The sequence below is a fragment of the Guyanagaster necrorhizus genome, assembly GCF_019112545.1.
Source record: "Guyanagaster necrorhizus MCA 3950 unplaced genomic scaffold BT62scaffold_44, whole genome shotgun sequence".
NCBI lineage: Eukaryota > Fungi > Basidiomycota > Agaricomycetes > Agaricales > Physalacriaceae > Guyanagaster > Guyanagaster necrorhizus.
Window position 1 is genome coordinate 274,239 of NW_025064923.1, and position 16,764 is coordinate 291,002.

At 47.8% G+C, this 16,764-nt stretch overlaps 9 protein-coding genes across 9 annotated transcripts; 7 read left to right on the forward strand and 2 right to left on the reverse strand.

Annotated features, from left to right (window-relative positions):
• Positions 1–89: 89 nt before the first annotated feature.
• On the forward strand, positions 90–1,477 carry BT62DRAFT_937676 (delta-sterol C-methyltransferase). Its single transcript, XM_043187375.1, has 5 exons — positions 90–246; positions 298–660; positions 714–799; positions 855–1,262; positions 1,313–1,477. Exons 1-5 carry the CDS (start codon positions 105–107, stop codon positions 1,355–1,357), a joined length of 1,044 nt encoding a protein of 347 aa, XP_043034396.1. The 5' UTR covers positions 90–104; the 3' UTR covers positions 1,358–1,477.
• Positions 1,478–2,122: 645 nt separating this feature from the next.
• Positions 2,123–2,536, forward strand: BT62DRAFT_909533 (eliciting plant response-like protein; the record flags this gene model as incomplete). Its single annotated transcript, XM_043183747.1, has 1 exon — positions 2,123–2,536. The coding sequence occupies one exon, from the start codon at positions 2,123–2,125 to the stop codon at positions 2,534–2,536; it is 414 nt and encodes a 137-aa protein (XP_043034397.1).
• A 683-nt stretch (positions 2,537–3,219) lies between these two features.
• On the forward strand, positions 3,220–3,729 carry BT62DRAFT_1012299 (uncharacterized protein; the record flags this gene model as incomplete). The annotated part of the gene is made up of 1 exon (XM_043177910.1): positions 3,220–3,729. One exon carries the CDS (start codon positions 3,220–3,222, stop codon positions 3,727–3,729), a length of 510 nt encoding a protein of 169 aa, XP_043034398.1.
• A 103-nt stretch (positions 3,730–3,832) lies between these two features.
• On the forward strand, positions 3,833–4,278 carry BT62DRAFT_1047337 (SnodProt1; the record flags this gene model as incomplete). Its single annotated transcript, XM_043178493.1, has 1 exon — positions 3,833–4,278. The coding sequence occupies exon 1, from the start codon at positions 3,859–3,861 to the stop codon at positions 4,276–4,278; it is 420 nt and encodes a 139-aa protein (XP_043034399.1). The 5' UTR covers positions 3,833–3,858.
• Positions 4,279–7,293: 3,015 nt separating this feature from the next.
• On the reverse strand, positions 7,294–11,052 carry BT62DRAFT_956583 (carbohydrate esterase family 9 protein). The gene is made up of 17 exons (XM_043188379.1): positions 10,393–11,052; positions 10,211–10,343; positions 10,145–10,155; positions 10,070–10,085; positions 9,969–10,016; positions 9,777–9,918; positions 9,675–9,722; positions 9,535–9,622; positions 9,445–9,484; positions 9,309–9,387; positions 9,101–9,254; positions 9,036–9,047; positions 8,383–8,983; positions 8,060–8,321; positions 7,787–8,007; positions 7,613–7,736; positions 7,294–7,555 (listed from the first exon to the last, which is right to left on the reverse strand). Exons 1-17 carry the CDS (start codon positions 11,024–11,026, stop codon positions 7,358–7,360), a joined length of 2,811 nt encoding a protein of 936 aa, XP_043034400.1. The 5' UTR covers positions 11,027–11,052; the 3' UTR covers positions 7,294–7,357.
• A 360-nt stretch (positions 11,053–11,412) lies between these two features.
• BT62DRAFT_937681 (uncharacterized protein) lies at positions 11,413–12,498 on the forward strand. The gene is made up of 4 exons (XM_043187376.1): positions 11,413–11,867; positions 11,923–12,034; positions 12,097–12,169; positions 12,224–12,498. Exons 1-4 carry the CDS (start codon positions 11,605–11,607, stop codon positions 12,370–12,372), a joined length of 597 nt encoding a protein of 198 aa, XP_043034401.1. The 5' UTR covers positions 11,413–11,604; the 3' UTR covers positions 12,373–12,498.
• Positions 12,499–12,636: 138 nt separating this feature from the next.
• On the forward strand, positions 12,637–13,797 carry BT62DRAFT_1047346 (uncharacterized protein; the record flags this gene model as incomplete). Its single annotated transcript, XM_043178494.1, has 3 exons — positions 12,637–13,233; positions 13,285–13,435; positions 13,484–13,797. 3 exons carry the CDS (start codon positions 12,637–12,639, stop codon positions 13,795–13,797), a joined length of 1,062 nt encoding a protein of 353 aa, XP_043034402.1.
• A 56-nt stretch (positions 13,798–13,853) lies between these two features.
• Positions 13,854–15,499, forward strand: BT62DRAFT_937683 (RNI-like protein). The gene is made up of 2 exons (XM_043187377.1): positions 13,854–14,090; positions 14,147–15,499. Exons 1-2 carry the CDS (start codon positions 13,908–13,910, stop codon positions 15,158–15,160), a joined length of 1,197 nt encoding a protein of 398 aa, XP_043034403.1. The 5' UTR covers positions 13,854–13,907; the 3' UTR covers positions 15,161–15,499.
• BT62DRAFT_909713 (uncharacterized protein) lies at positions 15,265–16,451 on the reverse strand (the record flags this gene model as incomplete). Its single annotated transcript, XM_043183757.1, has 5 exons — positions 15,265–15,911; positions 15,966–16,022; positions 16,073–16,163; positions 16,215–16,266; positions 16,318–16,451. The coding sequence occupies 5 exons, from the start codon at positions 16,449–16,451 to the stop codon at positions 15,265–15,267; spliced, it is 981 nt and encodes a 326-aa protein (XP_043034404.1).
• Positions 16,452–16,764: the final 313 nt, after the last annotated feature.

Consider the following 16,764-nt stretch of genomic DNA (forward strand, 5'->3'; position numbering starts at 1 on the left):
TTTGGCGATACATATATAAAACCTCCTTTCCTCGCTTCTAAACTTGTTATCTCCTCCCAATCTCTTTTCCTTCAACGTCTCCTTTTTCCATATTTTCAATAAATATGGCTGCCCCCGCTCCCGATGCAGAAGGTCGTATTGGTGCTCGTATCGAAAACTACACCAAATTCTGGTCAAAGGACTTGTCTCAGGAGAAGGAAGCGCACACGGACATCAGGGTTGATGGATACACAGATGTTGTGAATGGTGTGCAATTCACCTTTTCTGTATCAACCCATCCATTCTAATAGGCAATAGGGTACTATGACGCCGTCACTCAGATTTATGAGTATGCGTGGTCCCAGTCGTTCCACTTTTCAAGGTTTTACAAGGGCGAGAGTTTCGCAGCTTCGCTTGCGCGTCATGAGCATTACCTTGCCGCCCAGATGAATTTGAAGCCAGGCATGCGCGTCCTTGACGTTGGATGTGGTGTCGGTGGACCCGCTCGTGAAATTGCCCGTTTCTCCGATGTTAACATCGTCGGTCTCAACAATAACGACTATCAAATTTCCAAGGCGCGTAAGCACACTAAAAACGCCGGCCTAGAAGACCAGATTACCTTTGTCAAGGGAGATTTCATGAAGCTAACAGAACAATTTGGGGAGAATTCATTCGATGCTGGTGATTTCTGATTTGCTTCTGTCGCATTGTGCAGGTATCTGACACGTTTTTAGTCTATGCTATTGAGGCGACAGTGCACGCACCTACATGGGAGGGTGTGTACGGCGAGATAATGAAAGTTTTAAAGCCTGGAGGAATTGTACGTTCTCTTTTTGCCTTGCTACGTTGGTTACGACTAAGATTTCCTCCTACAGTTCGGTGTTTACGAATGGTGCATGACCGATGCCTGGGACCCTTCGATAGCCTCCCACAAGGAGCTGGCGCACGGCATCGAGATCGGTAATGGCATTCCTGAGATGCGACCCCTTCGTCTTGCACGCCAAGCTATGAAGACCGTTGGATTTGAGATTCTCCACGAAGAGGACCTCGCTGAGCGTCCTGATTCAGTTACGTGGTATTATCCTCTGGAGGGTGATTTCCGGAAAGCACAAACATTTTGGGATTTGATACTTGTGTGGAGAACGAGCACTAGCGGCAAGTTCGTCAGCCATAATGGTCTGCGCTTGTTGGAGTTCCTCCGTATCATTCCTAAAGGTACATGGGAGGTGTGCGAGGAGCTTAAGGTGGCTGGTGACTCCTTAGTCAAAGGTGGACAGACGAAGGTAGTGTTGCATCTTCGAATTCGTGGTGCATTCTAATATTGATTCCACAGCTCTTCACACCGATGTACCTCGCCATCTGCAGAAAACCCAATTAGGTGTTTTGTTCCTCGCGCTATCTCAAAGGAATCTTTGATTATCATGTTATACCACCACTTAATAGAGCAGCACACTTGTTCGGACATATTTGTGGTTGACGTATGACAAATAAAGTACAGTTGACTTCCACTCTGCTCGCAAGATTCAGCTGACAGACGACATCGGGGAAATTGGGTTCGAGCTTGTCAGTGGAGTAGGACCTCCAAGCTCCACCGAAATACTCGTCTTTACATTGCCGGAGAGTTCAGATGATCCGTCCCACTCAACGACTAAAGGAATTTCGGTTTACCCCAGGTGCTTTCCGGTCTCTCGTATACGATGGTTCCCGGGTACCATCAACCATATGCTAGTGGCGCTTTGTTATTGAGAGAGAACTCGACGTTCTTTTGGACGAGGTAAAACCTGCTGAACTAGGCTCAGGCGGTGATTATATTCCAGCGTTTTAGATGAACGTCATCTAGACTCTGAGCTCTTACATTCTGAGTATGTGTCTCTGTTCATTTTCAAACTTCAGGCGATCGAGTGGGGATAAATATTCAGTAAACTCGGGTTTTGCAGACCGTATACTTGCGGTAGGCTACTGTCGGAGACACGGGGCCGTGTTTGAAGTTATGCGTCTGCTTAGACTGACTATCTTCACATGGACAGGACGGCCAATTTCTTCCGGGATGTGAATAACTGCAGCTTTATGGGCTCCTGGATTTCGCTTGCGACATGCTATAAAAGCTGGAAAAATAGTGTTAATAAACCACCAGTGTATTACGATGAAGTTCTTCTCTGCCCTCGTTCTCGCCCTCATCCCTTCTTGCGCCCTTGCCGTGACTGTCGGCTACGATAACAGCTACGATGTTGGCAGCAACTCCCTTGCCGATGTCGCTTGCTCCGATGGCGCCAATGGTCTATTGACCAAGGGGTTTACCACATACAGCTCCCTCCCTACTTTTCCGTATATCACTTCATCCGATGCTATTGCAGGATGGAACAGCCCGAATTGTGGGACTTGCTGGCAATTGACATACAACGGTCGCACGATTACGGTGCTAGCAATTGACCATGCACTGTCTGGATTCTACACCTCGCAGGCCGCATTAGATGATTTGACGAACGGGAATGCGGTCGCGTTTGGAACGGTACAGGCTACAGCGACGCAAGTCGCTGCGTCGGCTTGCGGCTTGTAATGGACACATCACGATATTTCATGTTGATGGAGGGATATCACCGCCATCGGTATTGGGATTGAGGACGGAATGGACGCAGACATAGTTGGACAATTACTCTCTACTTAACCAGTGCTTCCGGTAGTCAGCTTGTAATGCTTTGAAATTTCATAGCGCTATTATGTGGGGCCAGATCTGCAGTGAAAAGATCAACGGTGATCGGATTTTGAAAACATTACGAATTGAATAACCATTTGAAAGGAAGATCCCGACGCGTAACACCAGCAGACCCTTTGCTCTTAAAAGTCAATGCATCGTGACAGATTTGTAATATATAATCTCGAAAACCGTTCAGACCTCAGTACCGGAAGCACAGTACTTTTCAGAGAGCTTAGCAGCAGGCGATGGATTATTTACGACAGAACTTTGAAATAAAAATGCGGAGGTTACTCGCTATCTGCGTCCCTGACATTTTACGCCACTTAACAGAACACACCGCGATCACATTCGAGGTTGACAGATCATGAGGCGCGTCTTGCACAACATTGAAACGGTAAGGAACAACAGCTGACTTCATCTCGCGCTCACGGGACTCGGGGAAATGGCGGTTCGGACCTGACCCTGGTCTGGCTTCCAAGATCATCAAGACTCTAGACTATCTCTAGTTCACCCACACGCTCTTAAACGTTCTCCCGTCTCTTTGCATGACCGGAAGCTCGAGAGTCCATGAACCAATTGGCCGTCCTCATCCTATCACACGCTCTGCGACTACCATGGAGTTGACAAATGTTAATTTACTCGGTCGCTTCTGGTGGCTTCTAGCTCTCTTGTTATTTTGGTCCCAATACAACTTAGAGGCTTCGAGTGTCCATCAGCAGCATACAGTGGTTCTCGGGTACCATCGACAAGATGACGGTGGAGTTCCTCTGACAGAACCTGCCGAACTTTCTTCGGCCGTGATCACTGATTATATTGCAGAAATATTGCGGTTACTTAACGAGCAGGCGGACTGGATGCGAGTTTTCAATACCTTCAATTGCCTTGGGCTTGGCTTCAAACTCGGGCTTCACAAACCGTCTGTTCTAGTTTTTAGAACCACTTCAGGACAGTATTGCATCGGAGACACGAGACCATCTTTTAATTCTTCAGCCATTGGGTTCACATGGACTAGACGGACATCTTCTTCCGTGGTGCGAATGGCTGTAGCTTCATGACCTGCACGTTTGTCTTTGCAAAAGCAATAAAAACGGTCGTGGTACCTTGTACGAACTCTCCACTTCTACCTGCTTAACCCAAGCAGTCAAAGAGCACTTCAATCCGCTTATAAACCAACGACTACGACAATGAAGTTCTTCTCCACCCTCGCTCTTGTCCTCGTCCCGTCTTACGCCCTCTCAACCACCGTTGGCTACGACAGCGGCTATGGTGTTGGCAGCAACTCGCTCGCCAACGTCGCTTGTTCCAACGGCGTCAATGGTCTTTTGACCAAGGGATTTACCACATACAGCTCTCTTCCCACTTTCCCGAACATCTCATCGTCCGACGCCATCGCAGGATGGAACAGCCCAAACTGTGGGACTTGCTGGGAGTTGACATACAGTGGGACTGGTAACACCATTACGGTGCTAGCAATTGACCATGCGGCATCAGGGTTTTACACCTCGCAGGCCGCAATGGATGCTTTGACGAACGGGAACGCAGTCGAGTTGGGAGTGGTGCAGGCTACAGCGACCCAAGTCGACGCATCGGCTTGTGGATTGTAATGGTCATTTCGTGTTGACGGCGGGACAATGTTACCGGCATCGAGATTCGATTTAGCGGACATTAGGACACAAGAACATCAGCTGTACAATTATGTTCCACTTTTTGCTCGTAGTAACTCCAACTAGCATCCCTTTGAAATATTCAAATGCGCTATCATGCCGATTCTGCCTTATGATGACTCGTAGCATCTGGTACTGTAGTCTTCAAAGGTGTACGCCGGAGTCCTTCGCAGAAAGGTACAAGACAAAGTGAATGTGCGAACATTATAGTTGTTGATTATGATGTCGCGCAAATATTAATCGTTCTCGTCAGTTCCCAGAGCTGAATAATAGTAGTCGGCCTTCTGGTTTACGCCTCGCTGATTCGAACCACACGATCGTGGTCAATGACAGAACATCAATAAAACAACCCACACTTAATTCATAACTGTAGGTGTACTAGCGTCGAGTAGCTTGGCAACTAGCGTATAGATCTAGGCTTGAATATGAAGATCTGTAGATTCGGCAAGAGAGCGGCCAATTTCCAGCTCACGAGGGTTATCCAAATATTTGATGAGTTTCAGCGCGACCACCTTTCCAGAGGAAAGCTCCATGGCATCCATAAAATTATAGAAGCCCTATGCCCATGAACATCTCTGAATGAAATATCTGGATGAACACGCGGCTTCTCGTTCACTGTCCTCACATAGAAAGGACAGTTTGTTTGTACCCGTCCAAAACGGCGTCCAGTCTGGTTGAAGACGAGGTCGTACATTGCAGCCGCACTCTTTGAGACAAACCGATGACGCCCACCCGGTGTCACAAGCCGTTCGTCCATTAGGTGAGGCTAAAGCTGGGCCATTCCCAGCACATTTGGGCCCTGAATCTCTGGAATGCATTACGCATGAGTCTGTATACAAACTTGAAGACGCCGGACGTTTCCTAGCTCACGTCGTCAATATGACTACCAGGTCCTCATGGCACTGTCTTTCTCCAGCACATCCTGAAACTTGGTAGACAGCTTGTCAGTATATGCAGACCCTTGATATCAGCCTCAATGAGGAGCGTCCGGAAATAAAAGATCCATCGTAGTGATCGTATGGCACAAAAAGTACAAGGCCCGTATGTGTGAGTCAAATCGCATTGAATGACTCCCGGAGGCTAGGGCCGGCGTCTTGAGCATTCGCACTGTAAGGAGTAGTATGAGTCTACTGTTTGCCACGCCGAAAAGGGAAAAAGGATGATTAGTATGCGAATTGAAGAAAATAGAGGGAAAAGGGCTGCGTTATAACCGGGATGTGTGATATATTCTGCCATAGGGAAATCTACTCAGACAGATATTGAAAGAAGGCTTCGAGAGATGATGTTGTTTCCGTAGGCATCAGAGAAAAAAATGGCTCTTGAATATCCCCATCCATGGTTAGTGAGTTCGAAGAAAGGTCCCGTCGTAGTACAGCAATGGCCAGATAATATTTGGTATCTAAGATGTCACTCGCATTACAGGGTAAATGGAATGATGCACGCACAAGTTGTAGGTCCACTTAGGTGTCCACAATGGAGATATTCAGAGGATGCTGATTATTCGTCCGGGGCATTGACGCGGTGTTAGTCGAATCAGACTATTCTTCGCCTCGCTTTGTTGTTGATCATTGAATCAAGCCCGGATGGTTATGGCGTGAGAAGGGGGTACGATTACGATCGGCTTGTTGGTTGCAAGAAAAAGGTGGACACTAGATACCTAGCTGTCAGATATTACCATCGAAGTTCCAATGAGATGCCAAAGTAAGAGGAAAGGACATATATTCCAAGACATAGATGAAGGGCAGGAGCAGTGACAGCAAATGATTCAAACAGGAGCAAATGAAATTGAACAGGCAAGGATTCACTGCAGTGAAGGCTTAGGAATGACTGGTATTCCATATGCTATGAGCCCCGGTGTTTACACCCAGTGTCTAACAGCCTTGAATAGTCGAAAGATGGTGAAATCAGTGTTATAGATGACTTGAGATCTCAAAGTCATCGCCTTTCTCAATGAGTGCAAATTTCTTGACAGCTTCATCAATTTTGATGTGTGTTACTGGATCTGGCTCAGTCATCACAGCTATCAGAGGCTCCATGAACCCAAATCCTTTCATCCCAGATGACAAAAGAGTGCTGAGACTCTATTATTGCAGAGCATGCTAAGAAGACTGGTATGGCTCTCTTAGAGGCTGAGGCATTGCTGAATTCCACAATGTTCAACAGGAACAGTGATATCAATACTTACATTGCTGACCTGCATACAAAGCAATAGACCATTAATAACCTTTGTACAATGGCTCTGACTGACCAGGAGTTCAAGGGAATAATTATTCGTTCCATTATTCCTATGGACAACTGGATGCCTATCCTCCTGAGCCTGTATCACTTCTGATGGTCTATGGGACCACCACACCCAGGATTGAGAATTCTTCGGTACACTGATAGGGAACAGATGGTCTCAGACACTAATTGATAACAGTCGCGCTGGATGTACATGGACGATGAGAAGCCATATGTTCTGTCTTGCGCAAGGACCAAAGATATAATCTACGAAAAAGAATTGACGAGGCGACACTGTAGCTAAATATTTCGACGACCCAAAAAGCTGAAAAAATGACCGACCTCGTCATGGTTTTACCAGGCCGTCAAAGCCACATAGTAGCACACCAGGAAGATGGGGTACGGCAGGATACAGGAATATGACGACGCACGCACCACCCTACATCAAACTCTGTACCCAAGTCAACACCAAGGTGGACTCAGACACAGAACGAGCTAGATGGTGTTGCTCCTTCTCATGAGTGCCACCCCGAAAGGCGCACCTTCGCTCCCTCAACTATGAAGGTAAAAACGTCACACAGACGAGTTAACGCCTGCAACCGTAGCTGACGCTTCGATGGTTGAGTCGGACACTGGAAGAAAAGAAAAAATTAAGACGCGACCCTTATAAGGACGTACTTCAAGCGGAGATCAAATGATCTGTGGCCAAGCCCGGCACGCTTAAGCAGAAAGAGTAACACTGTAAAAAAAGTCCTGGTAGTTCGGTAGATAAATTAGCATGTAAAATGTCTAAAAATATTCAAAATATATCGACAAATCCTCGCAGAGGGGAGATCACAGCAACAACTTTCGACTCCAGCTCCAGAAGATCACCCCCACACGTCGCCACGAGATCAGCAGCTTTACCAACGTTCCCCACAAGCAGTTTCTCAAGATTTATAGAAGACAATGCGAGGGCTTCCTCCTTGGAGATTTTTCCATCAGCTTCAAGAGATGCCTAGAGTGAATATAAATTAGCAGCTCCCGACGACCATATGATCGATGGTCCACTTACCCAAGCGACGTCAAACCGGGTGTTACGAGCGCTCCAAATTTCTTCAATACCAATGCCCACAATGACGTTGTGCGACAAGAGCAAGGAAATGGCACTATGCTCGGTCAGAGGGGGGCCTGGTAATCTGTCGTTTCTCCCGTGAATGCATGACCGAAACGGACTAAGAGAACTTACATTCTACGGTCCTCCCAAGTGTAAGGGAAAGGACGAGATGGGGTAAGCACGACACCAACACCTGCTTCCCCGAGTTCTTTCGCGAGCAGATGAGCTTCAGTTGCACCCGATATTGTCAACTGTATGTCCGTTCCCTTTGCGCGTTTGACCTCCCTCTTCAGCAAAATCAGCGTAGCAATCACATCCGCGCTATGGGCCTCGACAACAAGTGGGATGGCTTCCTGTTTGGATGAGAGTCAATACACGCTGCTTACACAAATCCGATTGACATACCTCCGTCACTTTCTCGAACCATTTCCCTGATTCACCTTCGTATGGCCCGAGTAAGAGCCGACGAAGAGCAGCTATTTGCGTGCTGATACTGGGAGCACCAAAATGCCTCACAGCAACGTGCAAACCCGTGACCTCCTGTAGAACAGCGCCGTTCTCGAGTTTGTGTTCGGCCCCAGTGGAGAAGAATGTGCCTAGCCCAGAGTAGAACTTCCGGGCACTGGGCGCCACAATGGCAGATGTCACTCCTGAGCGGTAGGCAAGACTGGAGCAATGAGGCAATCAGGGGTCGTAAAGGATAGGCAGGAGATGAGCTTAATACATACAGTGCGTCTCGGGTGGTATACTGTAGTCCATCCACGGCACGAATGAGGGCGGTATCTCCCCCAATTATTTTCGGTACTGTCTTGATCAACGGATCAGGAACACTACCGTCGTTTGTCGATGGTTCTTGGTCGATATGTTCCAAACCTAGAGGCGAGCCAAAGGACACTAGACCAGGAGAAATCGACCCCCCTTCGAGGTCGACTAGATATGGCTTTACGCCATCAAGAATACTGTCGCCAAAACACTCTGCATGCGACCCAGAGCATATCAACTTTCCTTTGTGCACAAGGACCACGCCATCGTTCTCGGGGAAGTCGAAGATGCGCTGGATAGTTTGGGCGGGAGATCGAGAGAAAACGGATTTGACATTGATGAATGCCATTATGCCTGACACACTTTTGCTTGGAGACAGAGGCGGTAGTCCATCATATTTGAGAGCGTCTTTAGTTTCATCATCAAAATTGGGCACCCTGGGGATTTCCTGGAAGGACTGGGGCTTGTGAGCGACATACGCCGATTCGAGCTGAGGGATGCCATCTATGAAGACCTGGGATGGGGTTGCTCCCAAAGATAATGGATGACTGTCCCAAATAACGAGATCTGAGAAAGTACTTTATAACCGAATGCGTATGAGCCTGACAATTATTCTCACCGGCGTCCCATCCTAAAGTTTTGTCAGATGCTGCATCCAAGCGATAGAGCGTTTACAGCATTCACCTTTTCTGACATACCCAATTCGGTGACCCATCCCCATGATTTCGGCGGGAGTGCTTATCACGGAAGCTATGGCCAAGTTGTCGGCCAAGCCATAGTAGTGGGCCTGCTGGGCTTCATACAGCAAAAATCGCGAGTTCAAAACAGAATGGTCACTCTATCGGAGAAAGGAGATGATGCTTGATACAATGTAAAGTGACGTTGGACGAACCTTCATGACAACTTGCAACCCGTTATTGGCGAGAATTCTTGGTGCAAATTCTGACTGCCTGTAGGCCTCTTTCTTATACCTGCCATTCGGATGGGATACTTATGGTGACTGTAGAAAGAGACGTAAAAATGCATACCTTCCATTAGTGGCAAACAGAGCCACAGCAGGTGTTTGATCTGTACACGACTCGTAAGTTAACTGCCATCTGTGTTTAGATACTGCATACCGTAGGCTTTCTTCAGTAGATCTGGAACAAGGTAAGTTTCGTGAGCGTGGTGGAACGCAGCAATAGGGAATTTGAATTCATTGGAAAGCTAGCGAGGGTCAGCAACAATACCAGTGTCTAACAAGATGACAGCAACTTACGCGGACCATGTCGTCCAGGTCAACGGCTTCGTAGCAATGGATATTGACCTGTAATGTTTTTTCTGTAAACACGATATCACAATTGACAACTGCAATCCTCACTTTGACACGTCCTCTAATGACATCGACCAAAGCTTCCCATTGCAAATCCTCTGGATACTCCCCAAGGCTTTGCCATTGCCCGCTCATTGCCTTCGAGCAGTACGCGTCCTGCTTGCGTTTGATCTGAAGAGCAGTGTTGTACCTTGGAAAGAGGTGAGCTGCAAAGTGTATACAAGCCCACGAGGATCTCACGCTTCTCGAAATGCCCAAGTGGTATCCATTCTGGTCACACCGTAAACCCTACCTATCCGAGACAGTCAATAGAACTTACGCCAACGTTTACGAAACAAAACCTACTGGGATTTTCACCTATTAACGCGAATAATCATAAACACGCGCTGGCAGCCAGTTTTACATCAGTCACCTACCGCAGGCGTGTCTGTGTAACGCATAACCAGTCAGACCCTCCACTATTATCAAAGCTGGCGACGCACTTCATATGGCGCCATCTTGGTGGCAGGCGAGGGTCAGGAAAAGAGTTATTGATTTGATAAGGCGGTTCAAGAAGCATTGAGGACGGAGATCTCTCTTCAGTATGACGGAGCTTGATCACAAATGCCTGACCGCCTGTATGTCGTCAGATTGTATGCGAGCCTTTCTGGTGCAACACACGCACCGATAGCATTGGCTGAGCCAGGCAGTATCAGGGCTGTCGTAACACCGCCAGCAATAGAAAGAGGGTATGCATCGTCGTGGGTATTCAGACCATCCAAGCTTCGAAGCCAAGGCTGCGCGGTTCCCTTGAGAGAATTGCCATCGGAAGCACCCTCAAGTTCTGGCGATGGGTAATCACCCAAATGAGAATGGAGGTCCACGATGCCAGGAGTGACCCAAGCACCGTGTGCATCGACTACCTCGAGACTACGACCATACGCCTCGAGCTGAGTGTACCCAAAGCTTCCAATGCCCATAATAAGGCCTTTGTCAATGAGAATATCCGCCTCCAGAACCTGGGTCCCGTTGTGCAACCCCGTCCATATCTTTGCGTTCTTGATGAGGGTTGGCTTGGTTCCGGGCACAAACCGGTCGTTCTCCGTCCTATCGTAGAAATTTGTGGGTGGTCCTGCAGGCTGTTGCAGGGACTGGCATCGTGCAAGTGTCGCTGCAGCATGGGCAGGTAGCTGGGGTCTAGTTAGGAATGTCTGGGTGATAGCAATTGGAACGAGGAAGACGACAAGAAGAACGATTACAATTGAACGTGGAGCCCGCCGTAGCCCCCTAGGCAACGGAGGCGACGCGTTCTTTTCCATCACACGATGGTAAGAGACAAGGTGAATTGTTTGATAAGGGTCAATGAGGCAGGCACGACGGCAGGCATCACCACGCGTTTACCTCGCAATGTGAGTTGGGCATTTTCTTTCGCTGAGCGTACCGTTCTGATGTCTCTCGAGCTCAGGGTATTATTACAGTAAAGTGTCAGAGACTGATACGACTCGAACAGGGTAGCCCAATACATGTAAAGAATATTGTTGAATGATATCTCAGGAATTTTAATTTTGTAGTTCAATGTTAAAAGCAGTAGGCATTGCGTTCTACGATTCAGTCAAACGTCGAATTGAAGTATGTTCTTCCTTTTCATTTAGTCCCGGAGCGGGAAATGCCGGCTCATCACGAGGACCCCTCTTTACCTACTTACCGGTCCATCTCATGCAAAGGTGGTCTTTTCTTCTTTTGACTAAGTCTTTGTTTTCGTTTGTGTCTTTGAAAAACAAAATGCCACTGTGTCTCTTGTATGGAAACCGCGCCACACACGACCACTATATAAGTACGCGGGTCCGTCCATCGAGACTTGCTCCTATCCCCCCACGACCTACTTATCTAAACCAACATGTCTGTCGCGTCTCCTTACAAGACCCTTTTTGCTATTCTTCACGATGTGACTACAGAAAGTCCTCTTGCACAAGTTCACCGAGCCTCCGAGGCCGTCATCCCCCGGTTGAGGACATCTTTGTTCACCGAAACCGAGCTCTCCTGTGACCACACGAATGTGCAGGTATTTCCTCATGAAAAAATTACAATTGCGAACACGAAGCTTGGTTATCCAACAATCTCCGAAAGGAATGCGGGAAACATTTGTTGGAAATACTATCTGTGAGTACATCGCAGTCTTTGTGCTATCTGGCTTTGCTCAAACGATGTGCCACAGCTTACTCCAAATTGGAATGACGGAGGAAATGGCGCAAGCGCTAGTTGTGACAGAAATTGCACAAGCATTTGATCTTCAAAAGTTGAATGTCTCTATGCAAGAGTCCATCAGGGTGAATATTTTCCACTTTTGAGACGTCTATTTCCTGGGTATTCATCTTTATTGCACCTGCAGGACCACTATGAGAAAACAGGGAAGCCTGTGCCACCGCAGTATCTTCAAATGCCGCCTCTAGATGAAGATGAATGTAGGAGTCTAACCAATAGAATTGACGCCATTTATCGCTAATCTGTTGATACAGATGACCACGAGTCTTTTACGGAGACAGAAGTAGGCATGATGGCAGCAGGTGGCATCTTGAAGTTCATGGATGAGGGATGCACAACGGTGCGAGATATGTTGGAGATGGCACAGAAGACATCTCAAGAATACTTCGGGGTGGATGAGTGAACATGATTCTCAGAACATTTCTATCTCTTCGGATTATACTTCATGTAGCCTTTCAAGTAGGCCCTCCACTTTATATCTCACGTTCCTTTCTATCGTAGTCTGAACAAAGGCTCTTGTCGAGACTGATTTGATTTTTCTGATACGAGTTTGAACGGCTCGGCATCTCCCGGCAGGTCTCGCATTGGGTATGCTCGAGCTCGATTCCACCAGTAAGCGCGAACTTTTGCTCTTCATCTTTACCAGTCACCGTCAAGTCTCGCGTCAATGAAGAGTAGCCTTGTGCAAATTGCTCTATATGCTGGCCTCAGCTACATCGCCAATGAGACAAAGTGCCTAGCCAACCCTTCCATTACCACTCTAGTCGACTTGGCTAACTGCTTCAACAAGTACACGGTCCAAAAGGACTATTACAACATGGCGACGTACTCAGCAGCACAGCCAAATACTACACAGTTGAATTCGTGGGGTAACTTGATCACTTCGCTCTTATACGTCGATAACAACTGCACTTCTGTTGTCATTCCGCCGAGCCTCGAGGATATCTACACCGTTTCAAGCTTTTATTCGTATTGCATACTCTCTGAGATACCTGTCAATGAGATGGGGTTCTATAACAAGGGATGGGGCCTATTCGTCGTTCCTTCCTCGCGCACTGGCATCAAGCGTAATATTCACCTCGCCATGCCACATCCCTTATTTGACTTCATAACCCCCGCTCAGGCCGTGTCAATCTTCGAAATGATGGGTGCGAGGAGTTTATTGATTTCTGGCAGGCATCGGAGAGCATATAATTCGCCTACGGATTGCCTCCCGTCGACAAAGTGGACTACGTACTATAGAACTGATCCCACTCATGATGTTGTGAGTTCGCGCATTGCTATTGAAATAATTGAACGCTGATGTTTGTTTCAGAATGAGCCTTTCAACGACGCAAACAGAGCCATATGGGCGTGGCAGAACGTCAATGGTGGTTGCCCGACGAGTCGCTGCGCCTTCATCCAGTTTCATGGAAAGTCTCCCACTACTTGCCTCTATGATCAGATATTTCTATCAAGCGGGCTGAGTAAGTCCTCCTGCTACTTGTTTTGACTCACATTGAAATTTCGTCAAGGGAATTCTACATGGTATACAGACGACGTCGACAGACCCATCAAAAGAATTCAAAGGGAGTTGAAATCAGAGGATTCATTCCGCACCTGGAACATCTCACTTCCTTCAGATAGTTCTTGTGCTCTCACAGCGACGAACAATGTTTTTGGGAGGCTGATAAACGGGGTGGATGAGTCGAATGTTTGTAATGAGGCTGCCACTGCAGAAGTTTCGACTGGTGCATTTGTTCATATCGAACAAGCACATGTGGCCGCTTTTCCGGATGCATATGCTGGATGGAAGCGTGTTCTGTTGGCTGCTTTCGAGCCAGCATAAAATTTGTTCCCGCATTTTTTTTTACCCTTTTCGGACCGATCAGTGTATTTGGACTTGATTTGCTCATTTTCATTACGGTCTTGTTCTCTACTTGTATCTCTGTAGCCCTAATGGCCAATACCCTTTCTCTACATGGTCAAGGACTTAAGCTTGACAGTCGAGCCGATATAGAGCCTCTATTAGCCGGCATCGATCCCACAAAGATTGAAGAGATCCACCTGGGAGGCAACACAATCGGGGTCGACGCGTCCGTGGCGCTTGCTGAATTCTTGTCGAAGGCTACAAATCTCAAAGTACGTGTTGTGAATCCCTACCGTTCTCCCTATGCTCAAACAAAAAAAAAACATAGATCGCTGACTTGGCTGATATTTTCACCGGTCGTCTGATCACTGAAATCCCCTTGGCCCTCACCGCCATCTGCAATGCCTTAGTCGACAAGACGTCTCTCATCGAGCTCGACTTGAGCGATAATGCATTTGGTGGAAGATCAGTCGATCCAATGGTCCCATTCCTCACCAACAACCGCAGCTTCCAAGTCCTCAAGCTGAACAACAACGGTCTCGGTCCCGTAGGTGGCAAAGTCCTTGCCGATGCTCTCTTCGAATCAGCCAGGATCAGCAAATCCAAAGGGGAAAAGTCAAACCTTCGAACGGTCATCTGTGGACGTAACCGTCTGGAAGACGGGTCGGCTCCATCATGGGCTGAGGCATTCGCGGCCCATGGGACCCTCACCGAGGTTCGCATGCCGCAGAATGGGATACGCATGGCTGGGATCACTGCATTGGCGCGCGGGCTAGCAAAGAATCCCGGTTTGCAGTTCATCGATCTGCAGGATAACACCTTTACGGATGATGGTCAGTTGAAGGGCGTGGAGGCTTGGACAGAATCGTTGGCATCGTGGCCAGAGCTGACGGCACTTAACCTTTCGGACTGCGTGCTGTCGGGGGAAGGAGAGTTGCCACAGCTTGTGACTGCCATCGCGGAGGGCTCGAACCCGAAACTTCACACGTTGCAGCTGCAGAACAATAATTTGGAGGCGGAGACTTTTGCGTTGTTCGCGGAGCACATCTCGGGGAACCTGAAGGGACTGAAGTTGTTAGAGCTCCAGTGGAACGATGCTGAGGACGATGATGTCAGTTTGGAAACTGTGCGGCTCAGTATGAAGCAACGAGGAGGTAAATTGATTGTCGATGACGAAGAGGAGGAGGAAGAAGAGGAGGAGGCAGAGGAAGAGGAAGAGAAAGAAGAGGTAAAGGAAGAACAGGAGGCTGTCCTTGCCAGCACAATCGAAGAGCCGACGCCTAAAAAGCCCGACACGACGGACGAGCTGGCAGATTTGATGAGCAAAGTTGAAATCCAATAGAGGACACCGCATCTAGTTACATCGTTTGGGTATACCCCGGGGCATTCCGGTCAATAAGTAAAAAGGTAAATGTATAGAATTTGTTGTACACTCAATATTTTGCGTTATCGAACTTTACAAACTATCCAACGTCCAGCGATACCTTCCTTCCGGCAAACATGACCTAGGGCGCTTTCAGATTCCAACCAGCTATCCAAGTCAGCGACAGCTTTCGGAGACGCGACAGGGTGCAGGACAAGAGTCCTGGTTAGCCACGCACGCGTTTCTGACTCGGAGTGACAGGACAGCTCTCGATATGCAGATCGTAGCACTGTCCATGTTGTAGATCGATTGCAAAAATGCAGGGAATCGATCAGAGAGTAAACTGCTAGGCGCGGGACGTGCTGAATAGAGGTTGGATCTGAATTTCTGTCCCCAATAAGATCAGCCAGCGCGAAATGGCGAGTCGATAAATCAAAATTGACATAGTTGCGCGTTCGTAAGGACTGGGATAAATTCTTGATCCAAGCATAGGCCGGTGTATCCTCGAACTTGAGGGCTGAGGGTAGAGAATGGAGGAAATGCCGATATGTGATCTGAGAAGGGTATTCGGTGACGAGGTGGTATAAAAGACAAACGAGGATGGTGATCGAAGGATCCTTTTCATTGGATGCGTTGGCAGGTAGCAGGTCGACGAAGAGATGCGGGATGATGGAGCCGATCTGGCGGTGTACGTTGAAGAGAACGGCCAGATGAAAGGAAGTCTCGTATACTGAGGCAGAGCGAGTATAAGTTTGACGCCAGAGGAAAAGGAATGTCGTCGTACCTTCCGATGCAAAGCCGTCTTTTCTTCCGCTTGCATATATACCTTCTCTGAGCTTCCCTGCAGGCTCTACATTAGCAAAATGACACATAAGTGGTGAGAAGTCGCACTGAAGAGAATTAATACATTCTCTTGGGCGTCCATGCGTGGTTTATCTGTCTCTTTATCCCCAGGAATGAACCGTTCCCAAACATCATTCAGCTGCAGAGCAGCATGAGATATCACGCTCTACTAGATAATCTCGAGTCACACCTTTTCCTGTATAAACTCCCGATATTCTTCTTGTATTTTGAAGTCCTTCAGCCTGCCATTTAGTCTATTGTTTATCGCAACGAGAATCCTGGTAATGACTAACGCGTCTCCATCCTTGTCCAGACCGCTACTCCGGCTGACAGAAGGTATATATTCCATCGGTCGTTTCAGGTCACCAGTAACGCTTCGCGTGGCCCGTCCATGCCATGATCCTCGCGTGCTGCGACTGCTGGACATGACGGCAAAAGTGAAGAGGGTGCATGCTGACGTCATATGCATTGACTAAATACCAAATACATGAATTGTCGATAAACATTATGAACAGACAGATGTCGACAAAAACAGATTTGTGTGCAAGAGCGGTGTGTTCCTAATTCAGGTTGCAGAGCAAGAGGGGAAGAACATGATATCAATACTATTACTCGAGCGGCAACGGCGATGTCTTCAAATCCCTCCAACTGAGAAGTGTTGGGATAGCAATCCCGAGCGAGTACGAGAACGTACTCGAAGATACGATGCCAGTCAGCGGCAGCTGACTTGGATCGTGATC